At 44.0% G+C, this 27,600-nt stretch overlaps 1 protein-coding gene across 9 annotated transcripts in view; it reads right to left on the bottom strand.

Moving 5' to 3' along the window:
* The window catches only part of map2 (microtubule associated protein 2), a 294,566-nt gene that overhangs the window by 42,126 nt on the left and 224,840 nt on the right, over nucleotides 1–27,600 (bottom strand). For 6 of the 9 annotated variants that reach the window (XR_004412492.1, XM_033023599.1, XM_033023607.1 and 3 more), the window contains 3 exons: nucleotides 27,423–27,467; nucleotides 18,994–19,110; nucleotides 10,558–10,632 (listed from right to left, as the gene is read on the bottom strand). Coding sequence is in view for 8 of the 9 variants with exons in the window: in XM_033023599.1 (XP_032879490.1) it covers nucleotides 10,558–10,632; nucleotides 18,994–19,110; nucleotides 27,423–27,467 (237 nt within the window). In the remaining variant the exon portion in view is untranslated. The remainder of the gene's footprint in view (nucleotides 1–10,557; nucleotides 10,633–18,993; nucleotides 19,111–27,422; nucleotides 27,468–27,600) is intronic. The other 3 variants (XM_033023604.1, XM_033023605.1, XM_033023606.1) reach the window with 3 other exon arrangements.

Raw genomic sequence — 27,600 nt, 5'->3', positions numbered from 1 at the left:
TCTTCTTTCATAATATTGATATGTGTCAAGACATTACTGTTCTCTTCCACGAACTCCCTAACTTCCTTGACCTTCTCCAGTTTTAATACAATACATTCATATAAGACCTCGCCATATCCTGTGGCTACACACAAAAACAGCTGCACTGAACCGTAAGCGGACCTATTCTCTCCCTAGTTATGCTTTGGCTTGATCGGGCTGTCTATACTCGACATATGCTTTCTTTTTCATGACCAGAGCCTCTATATCCCTCATCCCCTTATAGGAAAGATGTTGTCAAGGTGGAAAGGGCGCAGTGAAGATTTACGAAGATGTTGCCAGGCCTCAAGGGGAGGATGAGGAGTGATCTTATAGAGGTGTATAGACCGGGTAGATGCAGAGTCTCTTGCCCCAAGTGGGGGAATCAAGAATCAGAGGACATAGGTTTAAGGTGAGGGGAGAAAGATTTAATAGGAACCTGAAAGGTAACCTTTTCCACACAAAGGCTGGTACGTGCATGGAATGAGCTGCCAGAGGAGGTAGTTGAGGCAGGTACTATCGCATTGTTTAAGAAACATTTAAACTTGTACATGGATTGGACAGCTTTAGAGGGATAGGGGCCAATGCAGCTAGGCGGGACTAGTGTAGATGGGACATGTTGGCCGGTGTGGGCAAGTTAGGCCGAAGGGCCTGTTTCCACGCTGTAAGTCTATGACTCTATGACCCAAAGTTCCCTACATGCCCTTCACTCTAATAGGCATATGTTTTCGCTGAACTCTTCTTATCTCACTTTTAAAAGCCTCCCACTTGCCAGGGTCCATTCACCTGTTAAAAGCCTCTCCCAACCAACCTTTGCATGTTCCTATCTAATGCCATCAAAATTAGCATTGTCCCAATTTAGCACTTTTACATGTGGACTAATCCTTTGTTTTTCCTTGACTATTTGAAAACAAATAGAATAATGGTCCCCTTTCCAAGAGTGCTTCCCCTTTGACATTTCATCCAAGTATTTTGTATCTGATATGTGGGCAAGCACTGTGGAATAAGCAGTGTCCTTCAGCAATACAGAATAAAGCTAATGTTACTTCAAATGATGATTCCCTTTTAATACTTTGATCTAATTTTTGTGTAAATACACCAAATCTAAAGAAATTTCAGCACTTTAGAAACATGTTTTGAAATGAAGGAATGCATCTTTACATCTATATTTACTGGCCCGCAATACTCAAAAGTATATCGACGTTATGAAAATGTGTGTGCTATTGTAAAAGCCCTGCTTCTCAACATCAAAAGATCTTGTGCATGTGGAAAAAGATACATTCAAATTTCATAACACAGTGGTGGTACAGGAGGTGACGCTTCTTTTGGTATCAGGGTTTGCAGATAGCTCAACACTGCAAATACATTTGTGTCAAGAGGCCAAGAGCTGAAAGTGTTTCAGTGATTTCCATCGTTACTGAAGTGAATGCAAAACTGGCATGCCAGAAATGAAAGCTATGTGGAGTAAGCACTCACACATCTAGTGCAGTAATAGGTGGAAGACGTGGATGAAAACACAACAATGGAGTGCACTGAATTCATAATTCATGCACTGTTTTACCCAATGTAGGAAGTCCCAAGCTTCATTCTAACCATAGTATTAAGAACCAGAACGTCTTTGACCTGACGGTCTTTGAAATGCACAAGCCTTTCTCAAGCATAATCAAGGTAAGCAAAATAGTGCATCATTTATATAACTTATTTAAACACCCCTAATTAATTGTAAGTGATACCATTTTTGAAATCATGTTTCTTTAAAGTGTTCAATAAAATAAGAGATATCATGTCATTTAGGCAATTAGAAGTATTTCCACCTGATTATAACAATTTTAACACAATGCCTTATAGATTGGTACCTACAGCAACTTCTAAATAGTACTTCTCATGTGGTGAAATCCCTGAAAGTGTTTTACAAATGCATTATCAGTAAACAATTGTCAGAAAACAACTGATATCAAGCCACAGAAATGGTTGGTTAAGAAGGATCCTACAAGAAAAGTAGACAAAAGGCTTTGGGGGAGAACCAAAATTAAGACCATGGCAGCTCAATCAATGAGAAATTAAATCCAAGGATGATTAAAAAAAAAGTCAGAAATGAAGAACAGAAATGTCAAAATATCTGAAAAATTTGGAAAAAATTGAGAGGGGAGCAGGGCAAGACCATGGGAGGACATGATAAAAACTATGAGAATGTTAATATCAAATAGTTAACTTAACTTGGAGCCACTATCAGTTCCAAGCATTAGCCATGGATGCTTGTGCAATGTTACGACATGGGAAGCAGAGTTTGCAGTGTCTTCAGATTTACAGAGGAAGGTCAGATGTGCATCTGAATCATGAAGTTTTGAAAATAAAGGCATGGTGAGATTTATGCAAGAGTTAAAGTGAAGTGTGACAGGAAGGGCATTGTTACAGAGGCGTAACCAGGCAATCTTAGTACAAGGTAGTTCTGCTACAATGCGAGACACGTTGAACAACGATTTTCCAGAATTGATGGCCCGCCCACCCCAATAATCCGGTCAAAATTATCAGAGCTCAGTTGAAATGTTTAAGAAGGAACCGCAGATGCTGGAACAATCGAAGGTAGACAAAAATGCTGGAGAAGCTCAGCGGGTGAGGCAGCATCTATGGAGCGAACGAATGGGTGACTTTTAGGGTCGAGAGCATTCTTCAGACTGATGTGGGGATAGGGGGACGGGAAGAAGAAAGGAAGAGGCGGAGACAGTGGGCTGTGGGAGAGCTGGGAAGGGGAGGGGAAAGAGGGAGAAAGCAAGGACTACCTGAAATTAGAGGTCAATGTTCATACCGCTGGGGTGTAAACTACTCAAGCAAAATATGAGGTGCTGCTCCTCCAATTTACGGTGGGACTCACTCTGGCCATGGAGGAGGCTCAGGACAGAAAGGTCGGATTCGGAATGGGAGGGGGAGTTCAAGTGCTGAGCCACCGGGAGATCAGGTTGGTTATTGCGAACCGAGCGGAGGTGTTGGGCGAAGCGATTGTCAAGCCTACGCTTGGTCTCACCAATGTAGAGCAGCTGACACCTAGAGCAACGGATGCAATAGATGAGGTTGGAGGAGGTGCATGTGAACCTCTGCCGCACCTGGAAAGACTGCTTGGGTCCTTGAATGGTCAAGGGGAGAGGTAAAGCGATAAGTGTAGCATTTCCTGTGGTTGCAAGGGAAAGTGCCAGGATAGGGGGTGGTTTGGGTGGGAAGGGAAGAATTGACCAAGGGGTTACGGAGGGGAGGAGATGGGAAGATGTGGCCAGTGGTGGGATCCCGTTGGAGGTGGTGAAAATGTCAGAGGATTATCTGTTGTATGTGACGGCTGGTTGGGTGGAAGGTGAGGACTAGGGGGACTCTGCCTTTGTTAAGAGTGGGGGGGATGGGGGGTGAGAGCAGTGTTACGGGGTATAGAAGAGATCCTGGTGAGGGCCTCATCTATGGTAGTAGAGGGGAGCCCCTGTTCCTTGAAGAATGAGGACATCTCCGATGCCCTGGTGTGGAACACCTCATTCTGGGTGCAGATGCGGCGTAGACCGAGGAATTGGGAGTAGGGGATGGAGTCCTTACAGGAAGCAGGGTGGGAAGAAGTGTAGTCCAGATAGCCATGGGTGTCAGTGGGTTTATAGTAGATGTCGGTCAGAAGTCTGTTACCTGCGATGGAGATAGACAGGTCTAGAAACGGTAGGGAAATGTCGGAAATGGTCCAGGTGAATTTGAATGCTGGATGGAAGTTAGTGGTGAAATGGATGAAGTCAGTGAGTTCTGCATGAGTGCAGGAGGTAGCACCAATGCAGTCGTTGGTGTAGCAGAGGTCAGGGATAGGGCCATAGTACGCCTCGAACAAGGATTGTTTGACGTACCCTACAAAGAGGCAGGCATAGCTAGGGCCCATGCCCGTGCCCATAGCTACCCCTTGGATTTGGAGGAAATGGGAGGAGTCAAACGAAAAGTTGTTAAGGGTAAGGACCAGCTCGGTATCGGTAGACGGGGATTGGTTGGTTCTGTGGTCGAGGAAGAAAGGTAGGGCTTTAAGACCCTCCTGGTGGGGGATGGAGGTGTAGCGTGACTGGACGTCCATGGTGAAGATGAGGGAATGGGGGCCTGGAAAACGGAAGTCATGGAGTAGACGAAGAGCATGTGAGGTGTCTTGGACATAGGTAGGGAGGGATTTAACCAGGGGGGATATGATGGAGTTGAGGTATGTGGAAATAGGTTCAGTGGACACGAACAAGCAGAAACAATGGGTCTGCCAGGACAGTCAGGTTTGTGGATTTTGGGGAGAAGGTAAAATCGGGCCGTGCAGGGCTGGAGAACGATGAGGTTGGAAGCTTGGGAGGGCAGGGAGCCAGAAGTGATGAAGCAAGTTATAGTGTTTGAGATAATGGCCTGGTGCTCGTCTGTGGGGTCATGGTCCAAGGTTAAGTAGGAGGAAGTGTCTGAGAGTTGGCGACTGGCCTCAGACTTGTAAAGATCAACGCGCCAGACTATCACAGCACCTCCCTTGTCGGCAGGTTTGATCACCCAGTCTGGGTTGTTGCAGAGTGAGTGGAGGGCTGTACGTTCAAGGGGGGGGGGGGGGGGGGGGGGGAGGGGGGAGTTTAGAGTGAGAAAGCGGAGTGGAGAAGTTGAGGCAGCAGTTTAAAATAAAAAGGTCTAAAGCCGGTTGATGGCTCAGTTGAAATTCCCTGAGCGGCCACAGGAGGCATTGCGAGTGGTGAGCGCTCTTTCCGGTCGTGTCCCTCCATCGTGTTTACATCTAAACGTTGAAATCCCTCTGTGACCTTGTCTAATTCTACCTTTGCTGGGTCAATGTTGAAGCTTTTTGTGCTTCAACTCTACCTGGTCCCGACGCAGCGGTCCACAACCTCTCCTCCCACCATTCTGTTCAATGTTGCTCCTACCCTCTGGAACCCTAATCTTCCTGTCAAGCCATCTCTCATTCACTGGTCTCTTTTAAAAGGCGTCTTCCCAAAATCCCTGTTCAACTCTGCTCTCGATCTTCTCTCCTAAGTGTTTCGCAAAGACAACACAGTAGACCCTTGTTTTAATGCCCCCATAGCAGATTTCGGATATAGCAAATGGAGGGAGGAGGGTTGAGATAAGGAGGGGGCAGAGGGGTGAGGAGGGAGCGGGGGTTGAGGAGGGAGCAGTGATAACGAGGGAGCTGTGGAAGGGGGGGGCGGGCGGAGGAGGGGGTGTCGGCCTGAACAAAAGAGCTGTCCCCAAGGGCTACAACGTGAGCCGCAACAACAGCCGTGTCACCGGACCATGCGGTGGGTGAAGAAGGGCTCGCTGGTGCAACATGTGAGTCGTGAGTGGAATGGGAAGCCGGGACTGTAAACGGCCGGGGGAGACAGTGGGAGCCGGGGATGGGTCGGCAGCTCATTCCATTCACAATTTACTGTGATTCTATATTTGTTTTATTGACGTTTCTGCCACTCCGTGGTGTTTTAGAGACACGGGAGGGGAGTCATTAGTGGGCCAAGGTATTGTCGTATCGTTATCACGTGACCTCTGTTGGTCCAAAAAAATGATTTATCCAGAAAGGCTCTGGAACCGAGGGTGCCGGAAAATCAGCAATTGCCTGTATTTGCTTTTCTAAGAAATCTTGTGTTAAAGGGTCCAACTTTGGTCTTAACTATTTTATTCTTCTTCACATACCTAAAGAAGCTTTTACTATCCATTTTATATTCTTGGCTAGCTTGCCTTCGTGCCTCATCTTTTCTCCCCGTATTGCCTTTTTAGTTATCTTCTGTTGCTCTTTAAACATTACCCAATCCTCTTGCTTCCCGCTCACCTTTGCTACGTTGTACTTCTTCTCGTTTATTTTTTTATATACTGTCCCTGACTTCCCTTGTCAGCCATGGTCGCCTCTTACTCCCCTTGGAATCTTTCTTCCGTTTTGAAATGAACTGATACTGCACCTTCTGTATTATTCCCAGAAATTCCTGCCATTGTTGTTCCACCGTCATCCCTGCTACGGTATGTTTCCAGTCAACTTTGGCCAGCTCCTCCCTCATGGCTCCATAGTCCCCTTTGTTCAACTGTAACACTGACACCTCCGATTTACCCTTGTCCCTCTCAAATTGTAGATTAAAACTTACCATATTATGGTCACTACCACCTAATGGCTCCTTAACCTTAAGTTCCCTTATCAAATCCAATTCATTACACAACACTAAATCCAGAATTGCCTTCTCCCTGGTAGGCTCCAATACAATGTCAATGGGGGTAAAGGGTTTATGGGCTAGAGAGTTTCGGACTAGCAATCGCAAAGTTATTTTTCCCACAGGATTTTCAAAGTAAAGATTTTTTTCAATTTCAAAATCAGGCAAGAGGTACAGAAGTGAGAAAACACACACCTCAAAATTCAGGGACAGTTTTTTCATAGCTGATATCAAACAACTGAACCATCCTATCAACAACTAAAGAGCAGTCTTGAGCTACCATCTATCTCATTGTATAATCAATTTGCCTACATAATTCAAATAATTTTCCCTAATCCATAACTGATAATATATCCAATTTGTGTTGTTGAAATTTGCCTTGTAGCAGAACTACCAAGCTCAAAGTCAAAGTTAAAAAGCTGAAACTGGTTCATTTTCCAACACTCAGAAAAGGAGAGATTTTATGACGGGAAACAGATGCAGTTTAAAGACAATGTGATCAGTGTCATCAATGTTAGACAAACGTTCTGTCATCTGATGCTGTATATCAGAAGATCATTCCGTGAATTTGTCAAGAGAAGTTGTTGAGATGGAGATGGAGATGGACATGAACAGCTTGCAAAAAAACTGAAGCTGTGCTTTTGGGTGATACCACTGAGGATATCCTTGAGATGAGAAAAGATGGCCTTGAATAGATAAATGTAGCAATTCCTTACCAGGCAATAATGAAGTTATAGGGATTAGTCATGGTGCTGCTTGAAAATTAATTAGTCACTCCATACCAATATTATTACTGTTGGTTTATAAAGCACTGAATGGTCTCGGGACCAAAATACATTTCTGATCTTCTGCTACACGATGAACCATCCAGACCTCTGAGCTCGTCTGGGACACGTCTGCTTTCTGTCCCCAGAGTCAGAACTAAACATGGAGAAGCAGCGTTTAGTTTTTATGCACCACATATATGGAACAAACTTCCAGAAAATGCAGGTCCGCTCCAACTCTCAGTTCTTTTAAATCGGGGCTGAAGATTTTACTGTTTGACGCTAACTTTAATTTAATTAAATAATTATTCACTTCTTACACTGCACTGTAACTTTTATTCTTGTATTTTATACTTGTCATTCTATTTTAGCTTGTTTTTATTTTCTATTCTTCTTAATGACTGTTTTTAATTGTTTTTGATTGGTTTTTGAAGCTTTGTGTAAAGCACTTTGAATTGCCTTATTGCTGAAATGTGCTTTATAAATAAACTTGCTTGTTTGCTTACCAACTGTTATCATCTACTTGCACAAGGGACTTTGCTTCCATGTGAGTAAAACAACCGGACTGGTGAATACATGCAAGACGGAACAAGAGGAAGAGGGTAATAAGATAGAAGGAACCATGCTGGGTTCACCTTTGTCCTGACTACACAACACATCATCTGCCTGTTGTATGGAGGCACTGGGGAGTGTACTAGCAGTAGTCCACTGTGAACTGAATAAAGGATGCTCATAGTACTCCTCATCAGAATTGTAAGGCTCTTCCTCATGAGCAGAAACAGAAATGGAAGGGGCTAGGAGTTTGCGCTTCTCCTGAGTGATGGCAGGCTGATAGCTTGAACACCTTTGGAGAGGTTTTTGCTTAACCTCAATCATTAAATCTACAAATAGACACAGTGGTAATTTGACAAACAGACACATGTCCAAAGCAAAATAAATCAGCTACTTACTGTGATGAAACTGACCAAGAAGCATGTACTGTCTGACATAAATGTTCCCATAAATGTTTCAAGTGCTGTTCCCACACTTGAAAGTTTGCATATATATATATATATTTAAAAGACAATCAGATGGTTAAAAGGTTTTAAACAAATACTAACCTTAGGATGTTTCTATAGTTACTTGAACTCAAGCTGATATTATATTGCATTATCTACGTAAACTGCTATTGCAGCACAATCTTCTTTGTTGAAATACATTTTTGGCCCTATTTTTACATTCCTTTGATTACACTGTGAAAATACCAGCAACCTGGAAACCTGAACGGAAACCTCTGGAGACTTTGCGCCCCACCCAAGGTTTCCGTGCGGTTCCCGGAGGTTGCAGGTGGTTGCCGGAGGTTGCAGGTAGTGGAAGCAGGTAGGGAGACTGACAAAAACCTCCGGGAACCGCACGGAAACCTTGGGTGGGGCGCAAAGTCTCCAAAGGTTTCCGTTCAGGTTTCCTAAGTGGGACAGGGGCATTAGATGTGAAAACCCTCAACTTGCCTTTTGTGATAATCTGCTCTTCCAAGATGGCAAGTTTAAGATTTAACCACTGTTACCCAGTCAATATTGATGATATGATTTAGTTTAGTTTAGAAGGACAGCGCGGAAACAGACCCTCCGGTTCACCTCCGACCAGCAATCCCATTCCATTAACACTATCCTACACACATAAGGGACAAATTACAATTAACCTACAAACCTGTACATCTATGGAGTGTGGGAGAAAATCGGAGATCCCGGAGAAAAGACACGCAGGTCACGGGGAGAATGTACAAACTCTGTACAGTTAGCACCTGTCGTCAGGATCAAAACCGGGTATCTGGCGTTGTATGGTAACAACTACCGATGCGTGATATAATGGAAATTTCAACTAATTACAAATTATTCTCATTATGATCAAATCAAGGTTAACTTTTAATTATTTTATTAATCCAGTGAATATGGATTCTGTTAACAATGCCGCCTCTTATTGTCCATCCCTAATTGCCTCTGAACTGAGGAGGCAGTTAAGAATCAACCTTTTTGATGGGTCTGAAGGCACATATTGATTACTGCACAATGACAAATTTCCTTCCCTTAATCAGATGAGACTTTATGGCAATGTGGTAGGTTCATAGTTACAGTCACTAAGATTTTTTTTTTTTTTAATAATATATTTATTTATTTATTATATTCATTACTTGAATTGAAGTTCCCATGGGGAATTGGCAGTCACTTCTTCGAATCAATGGTCGAGTAATCTGGCTGTTAATTGAGTAATATTACCACCAAAGTCTATACGTCCCATGTCTTTTCAAGCCTAAATTACCTTAGCTCACAATCTGACCCTAAAAATAATACTTATTATTTGTGAGAATAAGATTGGCTACCATCGCTGGTTGCTGATTTGGTAAAGTCCCATAAGACTAACATTGGACAGCAAGCCATATCAATAAAAGAGTATGGCACTCCACAGAGATCACGACATCTTTATGTGCATAGTTTTCTTCAAAGAACAGTAGCAATGGTCATTGAAGACAAAGATTAAGCTTTTAATTACTAGCAAAATGTTATGTTCATATTGTCTGGTTTCTAGCAAAACCCAGGCGAAGAAATATGTACCGTGCCGAAACTTAAGAGCAATAACATTTTGACCAGGTCATAATATTGGAAGAACATGAATGCATGATTCAGGACCAGCATCTAGCTAGTTTTCTTCACAAAACACTAATCAGCTCCCGATTCTCTCGCATTTGTCTGCTTTTGTTTCAAAATTCACATCTAAAGTGCAAATTGTCCCAGAACTACATTATAATGCTGACTTCCCTTTTTGAAAGGTGAATAAATTTAACAGCATAGCTGACAAATCCAAAATCTGAAACAGATGGTCTAAATATTTCACCTACTGTTTAGATTTGTTTTTTACCAACACCTAATAACATTAAATAATCTTTCTTTTTCAGTGAGAATGTGAATCTGTAGATTAAAATGTAGCAAAAAAAATCATAATTCTCATAAAATTATTTGTATTTTACCTTCTTTTCTCCCTCCCCGACTAAGAATAAAATCGCAACATGCACTACTCCCACCTCATCTGCCCATAGATTCACAGTACTGCAACTGGACTTGCTGGGCAAAGAATGGTCTCAACCCAAAACGTCACCTATTCCTTTTCTCCAGAGATGCTGTCTGACCCGCTGAGTTACTACAGCTTTTTGAGTCTATCTTAGGCAAATCCAAAATATGTTTTGCTAATACGTCATTCTCATAACAATAGAAAGCTTTACGGGTCTTAAATAAAAACCTGTCTTTGAGAGAAATTGTTAGTACTGAAATATCATTCTGTCTTCTATGCGCCAGATTTTACTATTGCTGCTTGGCCAGTTTCATTCACTGCTGTTGTTCATGCACCAACACTCTATTCAGTCTCCACACAACATCCAAACACTTCATGAAAACAAGAAATGCTGAACATAATTTGGCAATAAACAAAGGCACATACACATATTTTTAAAATTGCATTAGAATTTCTTCTCACCCTCAATTTCTGTTTATTCATACCTGCAAACTACAACATCTGTATTTAGTCAAGACAAGTTATGAACTTCAACAGAGATAAAAACACAATGTTCCTACCTTTCTCCTCCACGAGGCAATGTTCTGATGCTGGAGATGGTGGTGGGGAAGGTGGCAAGTTTGTTATATCTTCAGCTATAAGTAAAATAAAAACAAAATGCAGCAGTTTTATATAAACTCAATAATGCAATAATCCAAAATACAATATTTTGTGATTCCTCGCGATGGAACTTTGGCAGAACAAGAGTCAAGTGAAGTTGCTTCAAATCATTCAGCTCCTTGATACGGATTGCTGGCACACGGAACAAGAGGTAAGTGAAAGTCAAGAGTGTTTTTATTGTTATTGGTACTGAAACGGAACAATGAAATTCGTAGGTAGATAAAAGTACTGGAGAAACTCAGGGGGTGCAGCAGCATCTATGGAGCGAAGGAAATAGGCAACGTTTCGGGCCGAAACCCTTCTTCAAACTGAAGAATGAAATTCGTATTTGCAGCAGCACCACTGTTTTTTAAACACAGTACTCTATAGATTACATAATAAATTAACTTTTAAGTTCAATCTATAAAAAACCCAACATAGTGCCAAACAGAACAAAGCACAAAGTCCCTAATGCAACCAAGATAGTTTGTAGTTCAGAGTCTAGTTGAAATTCATAGTGTTCAATAATTTGATGATTGTTGGGAAGAAGCTGTTTCCTGACCCTGGACGTCACAGTTTTCAGACTCCTCCAAACTTCTTCGTAATGGCAGCAGTGAGAGCTGTGGATCCTTGATGCCTTTTAGAGGCAGCGCCTCTTTTAAATCCCTCTAATGGTGGCGATGCAGCTCTATAGGACTTTGGATAGACTTTGATTGTTTTCTCGGCAATATCCGAGGTTGAGGGGAGACGATAGAAATATATAAACTTATGAGTGGCATAGATAGGGTATACAGTCAGAACCTTTTTCACAGGGTGCAAATGTCCAACACTAGATGGATCAGACACGTTTAGAGGGATATTTAATTATCATTTGTACTGGCAACAGAACAATGAAATTCATGCTTCTTACAGCTTTACAGCCCCATTAACATAATAGAAACATAGAAAATAGGTGCAGGAGTAGGCCATTCGGCTCTTCGTGCCTACACCGCCATTCAATATGATCATGGCTGATGATCGGTAAATAATAGCACACAAATAAATATACAATAATCAATAATACCATAAATTAAAAACAAGTAATACCAGGTAAAACAGACCATAATAGTGCAGAACTGATGTCTGTTGTGCAACCAAACCAAATTCCATAGTAGATCGTAGTTGCGGTCAGTGATGTGCACTGTTCAAGAGACATAGATATTGGGAAGAAGCTGTTCTTGAACCTGAAGATCATTGTGTTCAGGTTCCTGTACCTTCTTCTTGTAGAAGCAAGATGAGAGTTTGGCCACTCACCACTCATCTGACTTCTAGCACCCTAAACTACTGCAAACACTTTCTCTCCAGTCATCTAAATCTCCTGTAACGTTACAAACCGCTAATACAACTTCTCTTATCGTTTCTACTTTAAGAACTACTCAGCTCTCCCGTTAATCTCTTCTGTTCCCTCATCAAAGCTTTCACATTCGTCCTAAAGGAGAGGGGAGCAGATTTATTCACAATATTCCAGATGGGGCTCTGCTAATGCTTTATGCAGGATTAACATAGCTTCCTGATTTTGAATTCCACGCTGCTTTTTATAAAGCCCAGATCTCATGTGCCTAATTAATAGTTTTGTTCTGAACTACATTCAAAGATTTTTGGAGAAACACTCCTAATGAGTTGCTTCTGGCATTTACTTTAAAATAGTACAATTTAGCACAAACAGCCTCTGCTTAATCTTTCAACCAAATGCACCAGTCCTGTTTTTAAAAATTAAATCTCCTTTTATTGTATCCACCCATTTAAGCAGGCTTTCCAAATCCTGGCTACAAGTGCTGACTGTACGGAGTTTGTACGTTCTCCCCGTGACCTTTGTGGGTTTTCTCCGAGATCTTCGGTTTCCTCCCACACTCCGAAGACGCACAGGTTTGTAGGTTAATTGGCTTGATATAAATGTAAAAATTGTCCCTAGTAGGATGGTGTTATTGTGCGGGGTTCGCTGTTCGGTGCAGACTTCATGGGACCAAGGGCCTGTTTTCGCCCTGTATCTCTAAACTAAACAAAACATGCCCTTTTTCCTACAATGTCTGTGCTGAACATGATGCCAAGACCATCAGTTATCCACCTGCACACAATCCATATCCCTCCATTCCATGCACGTCCATATACCTATCCAAAAGTATTTTTAATGAAACTAATGGATCTGTTTCAACCACCAGAATGCAGCGCATTCCAGGCACTCACTACCCACTGTGTAAACAAACATGGCCCGCACATCTCTTTTAAACTTTGCCTCTCTCATCATTAATCTATGCCCTTTAGCATTTAATTTTTCCATTCTAAAAAATAATTCTCACAATCTACCCTATCTATCTATCCTTTTCATAATTGTATATAGTTTTATCAGGTTTCAGGCATTCCACAGAAAACAATCTAAATCTGTCCAACCTCACCCTGTAGCAAATCCTCCGTAATCCAGGCATCATTCTCATAAATCACCTACACGCCCTTTCCAGAGCCTCCACATCCTTCCTGTAATAGGGCATCCAGAACTGCTCAAAATACTCCAAAGTCCTATGAAGCTGATCATGATTCCCTTATCCTTAATGCTCTGACCTTTAAAAGCAAGCATACCATACCCCTTCTTTACTACTGTATCTACTTGTGTTACCACTCTCAGGTAGTTATGGACTTGGACCGCAAGATCCCTCTGTACATCAACGCTGTGAAGCTCCTTGCATTTGACCTCACAAAATGCAACACCTCACACTTACTCAGATGAAACATAAATTCAATAGCTGCAGTCCGTTTGTTTTTACTTTTTTGTGTTGTTTTTTTTCGTTTTGTCTAGTTAAGTTTTTGGTTTTTAGGTTGTGTTTATGTGGGGGGGGGGGTGGGGGTGGGGGGTTGAAACGGGGCTTGCTGTCTCTCCCTTCAGGGGAATGCAACTTTTTTGTCGTATCCCCCTTCTCAGCCTCCGTCTGCGCTGAGGCCTAATGGCGGAGCTGGCGACCTCGAGACTCCGGAGGCAGAGCCAGTCAGACTTGGCCTGGGCTCGCTCCCATGAGGGCGGTCCGGCTCGGGGCTGGAACGGCGCTCCCGTGAGGGCGGCCTGGCGCGGGGCTGAGACTCTCCCGTGAGGGGCTGTGGCGCTCCCGTCGGGGCGGTCCAGCCCGAGGGTGGAATGGCGCTCCCGTCAGAGCGGCCCAGCTCGAGGGTGGAATGGCGCTCCCGTCGGAGCGGCCCAGCTCGAGGGTGGAACGGCATTCCCGTCGGGGCGGCCCAGCCCGAGGGAGGAACGGCACTCCCGTCGGAGCGACCCAGCTCGAGGGTGGAATGGCGCTCCCGTCGGAGCGGCCCAGCTCGAGGGTGGAACGGCATTCCCGTCGGGGCGGCCCAGCCCGAGGGAGGAACGGCACTCCCGTCGGAGCGACCCAGCTCGAGGGTGGAATGGCGCTCCCGTCGGAGCGGCCCAGCTCGAGGGAGGAACGGCACTCACGTGAGGACGATCCGGCTAGGGGCTGGAACGGTGCTCCGGTGGCTGGGACGGCATTCTGGCGGCGGTGACCTGAGTCCGGGGTTCAGCCGCGGGCCAGCGGCTGCGTTCGCTGGACTGGAGGGCAGCAGCTTCGACCACCCCGGGCCGCGGTGTTTGAGCCGGCCCGTTTGCGGGGTTCGGTGAGCCGCGGGACTGTTTGTGCCATCGCCCGGTGGGGAATCGCCTCAGCGCAGAGGGAGAAGAGGAGGGAAGAGACTGCAGCCCTAAGATTTTTGCCTCCACCACAGTGAGGAGGTGCTTGGAGGATACACTGTGGTGGATGTTAATTTGTGTTTATTGTTGTTTATTATTGTATGTATGACTGCAGGCACGAAATTTAGTTCAGACCGTAAGGTCTGAATGACAATAAAGGTAATTCTAATTCTAATTCTAATTCTAATTCTATATATTGTGAGAGCCTTCCTCACAGTCCACGACTCAATCTTGGTGTCATTTGAAAACATATTGACCAACCCGTCTACATTTACATACAAATCATTTATTTATATTACAAACAGCAATGGTCCCAGCACAGATCCCCGCGGAACTCCACTGGTCACAGGCCTCCAGCCTATGTATTGTCCTTCCATTACAACCGTCTCATCTATCAGCAAGCCAGTTCTGAACTCGCGCAACAAAGTCACTATTAATCTTGTGTATCTTAAGGGCCTGTCCCACTTACGCGACTTTTTCAGCGACTGCCGGCACCCGTCATAAGTCGTTACAGGTCGCCGAAAGTTTTCGACATGTTGAAAATCCAGCGGCGACCAGAACAAGGTACGACTCTTTGGGCGTCTATTCGTGACCGTATAGGCTTCACTCTGCGACATGCCGCCAGGGTGTCGCCTAGATGGTCGTGAGTAGTCTCCTCAGTCGCCCAAAGAGCCGTAGCGTCTTTCTGGTCGCCGCTGGATTTTCAACATGTTGAAAGTTTTCTGCGACCTGCAACGACCTATGACGAGTGCAGGCAGTCGCCGAAAAAGTCACGTAAGTGGGACAGGCCCATTAACCTTCGGGATCAGCCTATTATGGGGAACTTTATCAAATGCCTAACTAAAATCCATGTGGACAACATCCACCACTAATCACCTTTGTCACCTCCTCAAAAAACTCAATCAAGTTGGTAAGACACAACCTGCCATGTACAAAGCCATGCTGACTGTCTCGAATTAGCCTATTCTCTTCCAAATGGGAATAAATCCTATCCTGAAGAATCCTCTCAATAGTTTTCCTACCATTGACGTGAAGCTCACCAACCTATAATTCCCCGCATTTTCTCAACTTCCCTTCTTAAATATACTACCAATCCCTTCCAAACTTAACCACTGCCCGCAAGGTCCAGTCTTCTCTGTATTCAAAACAATCTTAAACCTTAGAAAATTAGAAACATAGTAAAATAGGTGCAGGAGTAGGCCATTCGGCCCATCGAGCCTGCACCGCCATTCAATATGATCATGGCTGATCAGTAACCCGCTCTTGCTTTTTTCCCCATATCCCTTGATTCCTTTAGCCCTAGGAGCTAAATCTAACTCTCTCTTGAAAACATCCAGTGAATTGGCCTCCACTGGCAGAGAATTCCACAGATTCACTACTCTCTGGGTGAAGAAGTTTTTCCTCATCTCAGCCCTAAATGGCTGACTCCTGCCTCTCTAATTTAAACCTTCCCAACTTGCACTAGTGAACCTCCCTGCAAAGATACTGGTTCCCCACCCGTTCTGATGCAGGTCACCTCTGCCCCATAAAAGATCTCAATAGTCTAAAAATCTGAATCCCTGCCCCCTGCACCTCCTCAGCCACGCAATCATCTATCCTGTCTTCCTATTTCTACCCACTAGCATGTGGCACTGGGAATATTCCAGAGATTACCACCCTCAGGGTCCTGCTTTCTAATCTTCAGCCTAACTCCCGATATTCTCTTTGCAGAACCTCATCCCTTTCCCTACCTACGTCATTTTCTGCCAATGTACACAACTACTTCCAGCTGCTCGTTCTCCCCCTTGAGAATGTTCAGCAACTGTTCGAAGGCATCCTTGACCCTAGCACGAAGGAGGCAACACACCATCCTGCAAGCTTGTTTGCTGTCCCCCAACAAACACATTTCCTATCTCTGTCTGTGCTTCCCCTTCCCCGCAGCGCCTCAGAGCCAGGCCCGACACAGCAGTTGCTGGTCTCCCCTGACTAGTCTTCCACAACAGTATCCAAACATGCACAAGATAGACACAAAAAGCTGGAGTAACTCAGCGCGTCAGACAGCATCTCTGGAGAAAAGAAATAGGTGATATATACACACACACTGAACTTTTTTTTCTCGTTTATTATATTGTTCACGTCATATTTAAATATATTACATTTACATATTCTGTTGTGCTGCTGCAAGTAAGAATTTCATTGTTCTGTTTGGGACATATGACACGAAAACACTCTTGACCGTTTCCTTAATTCCCTCTTTACACTTTTTATATTCAATCTAATTCTCATCCTGCTATTTGTCCTAATCCCAATTTTGCTGTTTTATCATGATCTCACTTTTACCATCAATGAAGTCTTAGGTTTTCTCTTTGCAGGAATGCACCAATGCTGTGCCTAATATTTACCCATCATGCTATCCTAGCGATATATCTCTCAATGTATTTGAAGTTCTTAATGTATCCATGCAAGTCACTGCAACTAGTGCACATATTGGCACACGGAAGCAGCTGACCAGAAGTTTTGAGAAATCCTTGACTTGGAAGCTTAACTGTTCCTTTCACCACAAATGTTCCCTCAGCAGCTCAATATATATTTCAACGTTATCTATAATAAATTGGCAGCTTCCTTCATGGCACTAGTTACCTTTGAAGTCCCTTATTGCATTTTACTTTCTAAAGTTAAAGGAGTTTAAATTAAAGGACTTAAAGTTAAAAGCCTGTCCCACTTAGGCGATTTTTCAGGCGACTGCCGGCGACTGTCAAGTTGCCAGCAGCTGCCTGAAAAACCGGCAACTGGAACGGCGACTGTCAGAGTGGAACGCACACACACACACACACACACACACACACACACACACACACACACACACACACACACACACACACACACACACACACACACACACACACACACACACACACACACACACACACACACACACACACACACACACACACACACACACACACAACTCTTCCTTCACCAGCCCATTATGCAGGCAGGGGACAGGGCAAGCGGGGGGAGTGCTGTCTGAGTGAAATTCACATGGTGCAAAGCCAATGTGACACAGACAATGAACAGGAAGGCTGGCGTTGTATTTAAGACGGCTAAAGCACAGTGTACGGTAAGTTCTTTAAAAGAGGAGGGGGGAGAGGGGTGAGAAGGGAGGGAGAAGGAGTGGAGACAACTTTTAAGAAGCCAGAGATACACGGCTGTGAAGCTCGGCGGACATTAACATTACCGGTCGGTTATCTTTGGTTCTGAAAACTACTGCATATATATTTTTTCCTAATGAGCCAATGAAATTCACCGGTCAGCACCGGCTACAACCTACGAGAACTTTCGACCTCCTGGCAACCCACTAGAACCTCCTGGCGACCCACCTACGGCACGAGTATTCTCGCCACTCTCCATGGCGGCTTCATTCTGGTCGCCGCTAATTTTTCACCATGTTGAAAAATTTGCGGCGACCATAATGAGGCCGCGACTAGTTCCCAGAATGCGGGAACTCCTCATGACCATGAAGGCGACTCCCCGGCAACCACCCGCGAACATGTGGCGACCATGAGGCAACTGCAGAGTCTCCTGCAGTCGCCTAAGTGGGACAGGGCCATCAGGCTTCTTGTCCGTCAGCTAGCAGCCTCTCCCTCAAGAGACTCTCTTGTCTATGCCACTTGTAAGTGTCTGTAGGAGTTGAGGAGATGTGAGAATGTGAACTTTGCTGTGCTAGGATTACCATATTTACCTATGACAGCGGAGGAGGCTATTTTTTTCCATTGAAGCAATGCCAGCAATCCTGTTCCTTTCTAATTTTCCCTTCATCATGATCTCACCATGTTATATCACCTCTAACCTCTACTCACTTGGGGTAATTTACAGTGACAATTAACATGTCAGCACATCTTTAGGATGTGGGTGATACCAGAATACCAGCGGAAAACCGCACTGGAACAATGTGCAAACCCCATACAGATAGCATCAGAGGTCAGGATTGAAGCCAAGTTGCTGGAGCTGTGAGGCAGCAGTAACATCAGCTGCTACAGTGTGCACTAGTTGCAGTGACTTGCATGGATACATTAAGAACTACAAATACATTGAGAGATATATCGCTAGGATTGCATGAAGAATGGTGGGTAAATATTAAGCACAGAAACATGTGCCGGCTTTGGAAAGGGTCCAGAGGAAGTTTATGAGAATGATCCCAAAATTGATTGGGTTAACATATGATGAGCTTTTGAAGACAATGGGCCTGTACTCACTGGAGTTTAGAAAGATGAGGGGGGACTTAATTGAAACTTACCGAATAGTGAAAGGCCTGGATAGAGTGAATGTGGAGACGGTGTTGCCACTAGTGGGAGAGTCCAGGACCAGAGGTCACAGCCTCAAAATTAAAGAACATTCCTTCAGGAAGGAGATGAGGAGGGATTTCTTCAATCACAGGGTGGTGAATCTGTGCAATTCATTGCCACAGAAGGCTGTGGAGTCAGTCAATGGATATTTTTTGGGGCAGAAATTGGCACATTCTTGATTTGTATAAATGTCAGGGGTTATGGGGCAAAGACAGGAGAATGGGGTTGAGAGACAAAGATAGACCAGCCATGACTGCGGGGCAGAGTAGACTTGATGGCCTAATTCTGTGAATGTGATTTACCTGCAGAAGGCTGCTTCGGCAGGTCTCTCAGTGCAGTATCCTTTCCTTGCTCTCCTTTGAGCACAGCTACTGCCTCAGCAGTCACTTCCTGAACAATCCTGGCAGAGATCACTTCTGCTGAATGGACGGAACAAAAACAGTGAGAGCAAATTACATTTTGTCACTCGGACCCTCAACACCACAATGACCCAAATAAAGAAAAACAAAATTAAAACGGATGTCAAAATATGTATTCAGAGAAATATGCTTTATATCTTGTTACAATACATGTTTAATGCTTGAATCCTGCGTGATTTTACTATGTGGGTAGTTAAACAGTTTAGGAGTTATTATTCGCAAGCATTATTTCATTCATTTCAATTGACTACATTGATAAATCGAATACAGATGCGATGTTCCTTTGCTGAAATGGAACGTTGTATGGTCGCCAAGTTGGAGCTTTGCTCAATATGACCTACCCTTCATGTTACTGTTCAGATATATTAACTGCATCAAAATGGGGTATTAAGACACATCTTGGTGGACAACTATTGTTCACACCTTTATGATCATTCAAACTTAACTCATGATGGAAGTGGATTTTTTTTTGCCTTTTACGATGCGATTCCAAATCTTCTTGTATCAAATGGTTAGTAAGAAAAGTTATTTGCCATGACGGATATACAACAGTGTGACATACATTGTATTGTAGCTGCCTCCTACACCCATGCAAAACTCAGTGATTTCATTAACTCCACCACTAACCTCCATCCTGACCTCAAATTCACTTGACTATCTCTGACACCTCTCTCCACTTTCTTGATATCTCTGTCTTCATGACGGGACAGACTGATGTCTGCTACAAGCCCACTGACTCCCAGTTATCTAGACTACGCCTCCTCCCACTCTGCCTCTTGCTAAGACGCTACTCCCTACTCTCAATTTCTCCACCTCTGCCGCATCTGCCCCCAAGATGAGGATTTCCATTCCAGGACATCCAAGATGTCTCCTTTCTTTGGTAAACGTGTTTCCCCCCTGCTGTCATTGATGGATCCCTCACCTACATTTCCCCTATCTCGTAGTTCCGCACTCACTTCCTCTCCACCCAGATGGAACAAAGGCAGAGTGCTCCCGGTCCTCACCTTTCACCCTACCAGCCTCCACATCTAACACAACATTCTCCGACATTGCCACCACATCCAACATGATCCCATCACCAGTCACATTTTCCCCTCCCCACCTCTTCCTGACTTCTGCAGAAGGTTGGCATGGGCAGGTAGGGCCAAAGAGCTTGTTTCCCCACTGTGTGGTTCTATGACCTATGCTTCACGTCCATCTAGGGACCCCAGCAATTCTTCCAGTCAAGGCAGAGGTTCATGTGCGCCTCCTCTAACCTCATCTACAGCACCCAATGTTCCAATGTGGCCTCCTTTACATCGGCGAGACCAAATATACATTTGGGACCGTTTTGCCAAACACTTGCACTCGGCTCACTAAGGCCTACTGCATTTCCTGTGTGTTAAACATTTTAATTGCTCTTCCCATTCCCACCCTGACCTTTCTCTCCTGGGCCTCCTCCATTGCCAGAGTGAAGCCACAGACAAACTGGAGACAGAGCACCTCATATGGGTAGCGAATAACCCTACGGTATTAACATTGAATTCTCCAATTTTAGGCAACTAAACCTCCCCCCTCCCCACCCCCACCTTCATCTTCACCCACCTTTCCCTCTCCCTCCTCTTACCCGTGCCCCACCTGTACTCTCACTGATTTCTCCCCTCCCCATCCTCATTCCTTCCTCTGGCTTCACAATTCGAACGGAGGGCACAGTGGTGCAGCTGTAAAGCTGCTGGCTCACAGCGCTAGAGACCCAAGTTGGATTCTGACTCCATGTGCTGTCTCTGCGGAGTTTGCACAATCTCCCTGTGTTCTCGCGGATTTTTTCCGTGGCTCCAATTTCCTCCTATATGCCAAATACATGCATGTTTGTAGGTTGCTTAGCTTATGTAAATCGCCTCTCGTATGCAGGATTCAAAATTGGGATAACATAGAATTAATATGCAGGTGGTTGGCATGGACTTCATGGATGGAAGGATCAGTTTCCACACTGTATCTCTAAATTCTGCTATATTTATTCCACACTTTTTCTCTTTTTCTCTTTCCATCTCTGGCCTTTGTCCAACCATTTGCCCATCAAAAATCACCTTCACCCGTATCCACCTATCACTTGCCAGACTTTGTCCGACTCTCTCTCTCTCCCTCTCCCTCTCCCTCTCCCCCACCCATCACACCCCAATCAGTCTGAAGAAGGGTCCCAACCCAAAACATTACATATCCATGTTCTTTGGAGATGCTGCCTGACCCGTTGAGTTACTCCAGCACTTTGTGGCTTCTTTTATTGTGCTATTAGCTGTTTACTTCGTTGCAACTAAAAATTGTCTTTGTCTTCTAAATTTCAATGAATTAACTGGTTAAAGTGGAAAGAAAAATTGGCAACCAAAATAGAGCTCAAAAATGGAAAAGTTCGAAGATTGGTACACATATAATTACTGGAAGAATGCAGCAGAATAAAACCCCTTTGACCATTAGAAGATTTAAGATGAAAGGAAGACTTAAAAATATATTAGATCGTTTACTCTCCAGAAGACTTTGACTGCTTGAAATAGGGGAATTAGAGGGGCACTGATTTAAACATTTGGGTAAAAAATAAACGGGAGTTGCGAGGAAAAATGTTTATCTTGACAGCAGTTGGGAGTTTGAAATTCACTGCTTGCAAGGACAAAAGAAAAGAATCAAGCCTTTGAAAACGAATTGGATAAACACTTGAGGGAAAAGTATTAATTTTCAGCATACAAAGCAATTGTGAGGTTCAAAAACAGTTAGAGTATGTGAATCACTTGGGCAATGGAAGCTTTGAATATTTGGATCTTAAGGCCCTCCACTACCACTCCACTAATTTTTATTGTGTCATTTCTGGGATGTGTGCAGACTAACTGGCAAAGCTTAATCGCTGTAATTACTCAATATCGTTGTCTCAATCTGCCCAGATTGGGTTAACATTGGAGTAACCCAGAAGGTAAATCAGATGTTCCTTGTTTCTTTTTCTGTCAATTCCTTTTACTCTACATGAAGGTAGTGCAATGATGCTTCCCATGCATGTTCCATTCTGTTCTGCTATGATGGATTTGGATACTGATTCTATTCTTTTATTTTGTATGTTCAATATACCTATGCTACTGCTCTCAATGCTATGCATTAACTTCTCTCAAATCAAAACAATTATCTCAAGGAACATTCTTTATTTCTTTCTTTTAGTTTAGTTTAAAGATACAGCACGGAAACAGGCCCTTCGGCCCACCGAATCCGCGCCGACCAGCGATCCCCGCACACTAGCGCAATTCTACACACACACACACGAGGGACATTTTACAAATTACCAACCCAACTAGCCTACAAACCTGTATGTCTTTAGAGTGTGGGAGGAAACCAGAGCACCTGGAGCAAACCCACGTGGTCACGGGGAGAACATACAAACTCTGTACAGGCAGCACCCGTAGTCAGGATTGAACCCGGGTCTCTGGTGCTGGTGCTCTCTCGTTCTCTTAATTCCACTATTTTGCATAATCCCTAATTTGACAATATTTCTGTTTCTATCATTCAAACAGTTTCTTACATTTAACATTCATTGGTTATAGCGGTTAGTCTAGATAGTATTCATGAAGTCCAAGATGCAATATTATCAATTATGCATTTTCGATCCCATCAATTTTATGACATTTAACACTGAAATACACATAAACAAGAAGCTAATAAATCAATGTTTTATCCGTGTATAATTTCTGGAAACTCGTCTATAGCTCTTGCATGAAAGCGATCCCAACAGCTACCGTATGGAGTTACGGTTAAATAGTCAATAAAATGAGCAAACATAATGGAGCAACAAATGTACAAAAAAGAGGAGAAATAGGATGAAGTAAACAGAAAAAACATTGAAAAGCAAAAAGAAAACACAACCAAAAATAGTAATAACCACAAAATAAATGGGCGGCACTATGGCACAGCTGCTGCCTCATAGTACCAGAAGCCAGGTTCGATATCGACCTCAGGGGCTGGCTGTGTGGAGTTTGCACAATCTCCCTATGACAGCATGTGTTTCCTCCACCGGGTGCTCCAGTCATCTCCCACATCCCAAAGATGTGATTGTTTGTAGTTTAATTGGCCTCTGTAAACTGCCTCTAATGTGTATGGAATGTGTAGAACTTGCATAAGGGCGAAGATAGACACACTATGATGGAGTAACTCAGGCTGCATCTCTGGAGAGAAGGAATGGGTGACGTTTCAGGTCGAGATCCTGAAGTGTTCCATACCAGGACATCGGACATTGGAGATGTCTTCATTCTTTAGGGAACAGGTGTTCCCCTCTTCCATCATAGATGAGGCCCTCACTAGGGTCTCCTCAATATTCCGCTGCTCCGCTCTTGCTCCCCCTCCCCCCAGTCATTACAGAGATAGACTCCCCCTAGTCCGCACCTCCATCCCATCAGCCATCGCGTACAGCACATAATTCTCCAACATTTTCGCCACCCCCAACGGGATCCCACCACCTGCCACATCTTCCCATCTCCACCACTTTCCGCTTTCCACAGAGACCGTTCCCTTCGCAACTCCCTGGTCAACTCGTCCCTTCCCACCCAAACCACCCTCTCCCCAGGTACCTTCCCCTGCCACCGCAGGAGATGCAACACCTGTCCCTATACCTCCCCCTCAATTCTGTCCAAGGACCTCGACAGTCTTTTCAGGTGAGGCAGAGGTATCTGCTGTTCCATGTGTGGACTCCTATATATCGGCGAGACCAATCGATCGTTTCGCTGAACACCTCCGCTCAGTCCATCTAAACCTGCCTGATCTCTCGGTTGCTAAACACTTTAACTTCCCCCTCCCATTCCCACACTTACCTTTCTGTCCTGGGCCTGCTCCATTGTCAGTGAGGGCCAGTGCAAATTGGAGGAACTGCACCTCATATTTCGCTTGGGCAGCTTACACCCCAGCGGTATGAATATTAACTTCTTTAACTTCATGTAATCCTTGCTTTCCCTCTCTCTCCATCCCTTCCCCATCCCAGTTCTCTGACTAGTGTTACTATCTCCGACTACATTTTGAAACTGTATACTTTGTTCTCACCTTCTCCCAGCTAACAATGATCTATTCCACATTTTCCTTGAGCAACATTCCCTATGTCCTATTTTCACACCTTACACTTCCTTATCTATGTATCTCCCTCTCCCCTAACGTCAGCCTGAAGAAGGGTCTCGACCCGAAACGTCACACATCCCTTCTCTCCAGAAATGCTGCCTGTTCCGCTGAGTTACTCCAGCATTTTGTGTCTATCTTCGGTTTAAACCATCATCTGCAGTTCATTCCTACACAGTATGAAAGGGCGCTGTGGACTTGGTGTGGCAAAGGCCCTAGTTCTATGCTGTATCTCCAACCAACCTAAAGTAAAAATTCAGTTTGAAAAGTAATTTTGAAAATGAAAGATTGCATTTCAGGTTTAGCATCATATCAAAATAAAGCTAATAAATTAGTATGTTCTCAATTCTTAAACCTTATCCAATATTTGTTGTCAATACTAAAACAAACTTATTCATCACAATCACAGCTGGATCTTGAATTCAATTCCACCTGACATGAGAAACTTCTCATCTTATCTGCATTACAATCTTGTTCTACTTCTATGTGCAAGTTACGTACAAGTTATGCAAGTATCTATTTTTAACTTGCTGACTGCAAAAACACAAGACAGAACATTAAGGGTGCTCATTCCATATCATCATTCTATATTGTGCTTTAAGAAAAAACAAGGGCAAACCACAAATGACATGTAAAATGTATTAATATGTATTAGTTACATTGCAATATAACTACCATGAAATGGGCATCAGTTGTCCAGCATATATAGCACAACATCGAATAAACCAACCAATTAAGAATATCTTACTCAGCCTTTTTGGTTCTGCATTAGTGTTCACACATGGAAGAGGAGGAGATGAGGATGACAGACTTGAACATAGAACTGTACAACACAAGGTCAGGCCCTTTTGCCCACAATGTCGATGCTGAACATGATGCCAAGACCATCATTTAGTCTGAAGAAGGGTCTCAACCCGAAATGTCACCCATTCCTCTCTCCAGAGATGCTGCCTGTTCCGCTGAGTTACTCCAGCTTTTTGTGTCTATCATCACTTATCAAGGATAGACACAAAAAGCTGGAGTAACTCAGCGGGTCAGAGAGCATCTCTGGAAAAAAGGAATAGGTGATGTTTCGGGTCGAGACCCTTCTTCAGACTGTGAGTCAGGGGAAAGGGAAACGAGAGATATAGATGGTGATGTAGAGAACTATAGAACAAATGAATGAAAAATATGCAAAAATGTAACAATGATGAAGGAAAAATGAAGGTTAGTTATTTGCTAGGTGAAAACGAGTGGCAATGAGATTCAACAAGACGACTTTGAAGCTGGTATGACGGGTGGGGGAGGGATGGAGAGAGAGGGGATGCAAGGGTTACTTGATGTTAGAGACATCAATGTTCATACCGCTGGGTTGTAAGCTGCCCAAGTGAAATATGAGGTGCTGTTCCTCTTGTTTGCGATTGTCCAAACTGTGACGGTGGAAGAGGCCCAGGACAGAATGGTTAGTGTGGGAATGGGAAGGGAAATTAAAGTGGTTCAGCAACCAGAAGATCAGATAGATCCAGGCGGTTTGAGTGAAGTGTTCAGCGAAACGATCGCCCAATCTATACGATTGGAGTTGCCGATGAATAAGAGTCTACACCTTGAACAACAGATACAGTAGATGACGTTGGAGGAGGTGCAAGTGAACCTCTGCCTAATCTGAAAGGACTGTCGGGGTCCCTGGACAGAGTCGAGGGGGGGAGGTAAAGGGACAGGTGTTGCATCTCCTGCGGTTGCAGGGGAAGGTACCTGGGGAGGGGGTGGTTTGGGTGGGAAGGAACAAGTTGACCAGGGAGTTGCGGAGGAAACGGTTTCTGCGGAAGGCGGAAAGGGGTGACGGTGGGAAGATGTGACTCATGGTGGGATCCCGTTGGAGGTGGCAGAGGATTATGTGTTGTATGCGATGGCTGGTGGAGTGAAAGGTAAGGACTAGAGGGACATTATCTCTGTCACAACTAGGAGGAGGGGGAAGCATGAGCGGAACTGCGGGGTACTGAGGAGACACGTGTGAGGGCAGTGATACAGTGTGGAAACAGGCCCTTCAGCCCAACCTGCCTACACCAGCCAACATGTCCCAGCTACACTAGTCACACCTGCCTGCGCTTGGCCCATATCCCTCCAAACATGTCCTATCCATGTACCTGTCTAACTGTTTCTTAAATGTTGGAATAGTCCCTGCCTCAACTACCTCCTCTGTCCTCTGGCAGCTTGTTCCATACAGCCACCACCCTTTGTATGAAAAAAGTTACCCATCAGATTCCTATTGAATCTTTTCCCCTTCACCTTGAACCTATGTCCTCTGGTTCTCGATTCACCTACTCTGGGCAACAGGCTCTGTGCATGTCCCCGATCGATTCCTCTCATGATCTTATACACCTCTACAAGATCACCCCTCATCCTCCTGCGCTCCAAGGAATAGAGTCCCCGCCTACTCAACCTCTCCCTATAGCTCAGACCCTCGAGTCCTGGCACCATCCTCGTAAATCATGGTCAACATCAAATTATTGAGAGCCATAGACTGCCTTCAAATAAAATGGAAGACAGTCAGTGATTTCCAACCTACCTTCCGGCCAAACTCAAGAGACCATCGATCTGATTCCATCCTGACTACACTCAAGCTGAACTAAATAGTGCGTGCAAATCTGAAACAGTTGGGGATTTCTCGCATGATCAAACTATTACAAAAGACCTTCTTTCCTTTCTCTGCAACATCATGTGTAATGCATGGTTAACTCTTCTTTACAGCAAAAGTCAATACTTCTTTGCTTCAAGAATCCATATTCGATTTTTTTTGCTAAAATGTTTGTTTAAATATATCCTAGGTACAGTCCATCCTTCAAATGCAAAAATCTGCAAATCACAATGGGAGGAAACAAATGGGTCTTCTCCAGTGGTGCCAAGCTAATTAATGTGAATCAGCGGCCTACTTCATTCTGGGACAGAGGGCATGGAGTGCATTGCAAAATAAGCTGGCCATTCACCATCATCCAATTTGTGCCACTCAGTAAAATGCCACTCACTTGTTGACTACAATATCAGTTGAGGTCAATTTTATACTTGGCGTGTAATACAAATTCATTTGGTCTTCAGGAAGCAATAATACATGAAGTAATGATTAGTGACTGAATTTAAAAACAACGTGAATCTGAAAGCTTTATGAACGAGAGCAATACATCCGGACATTTGATTATGGACATGATACAAGTCAGAAATGGTACCTTCTGCAGCAGGAACTGATTTACTCTCATTACTTCTTTCAGAGGCTGCAGGAAAGTAAATAGAAAAGTAGACAAGGGAAAGAATAAGGATCAGTTTAAGGCACATTGACATCAGATTGAAAATAAGAAATAAATGATACACATGGAATATCACTGCATATTATTCCTTTTGGAAATT

Source organism: Amblyraja radiata, chromosome 7, assembly GCF_010909765.2.
Source record: "Amblyraja radiata isolate CabotCenter1 chromosome 7, sAmbRad1.1.pri, whole genome shotgun sequence".
Classification (NCBI taxonomy): domain Eukaryota; kingdom Metazoa; phylum Chordata; class Chondrichthyes; order Rajiformes; family Rajidae; genus Amblyraja; species Amblyraja radiata.
The sequence above is the reverse complement of the archived record's forward strand: the minus strand, read 5'-3'. Positions and strand labels throughout refer to the sequence as shown.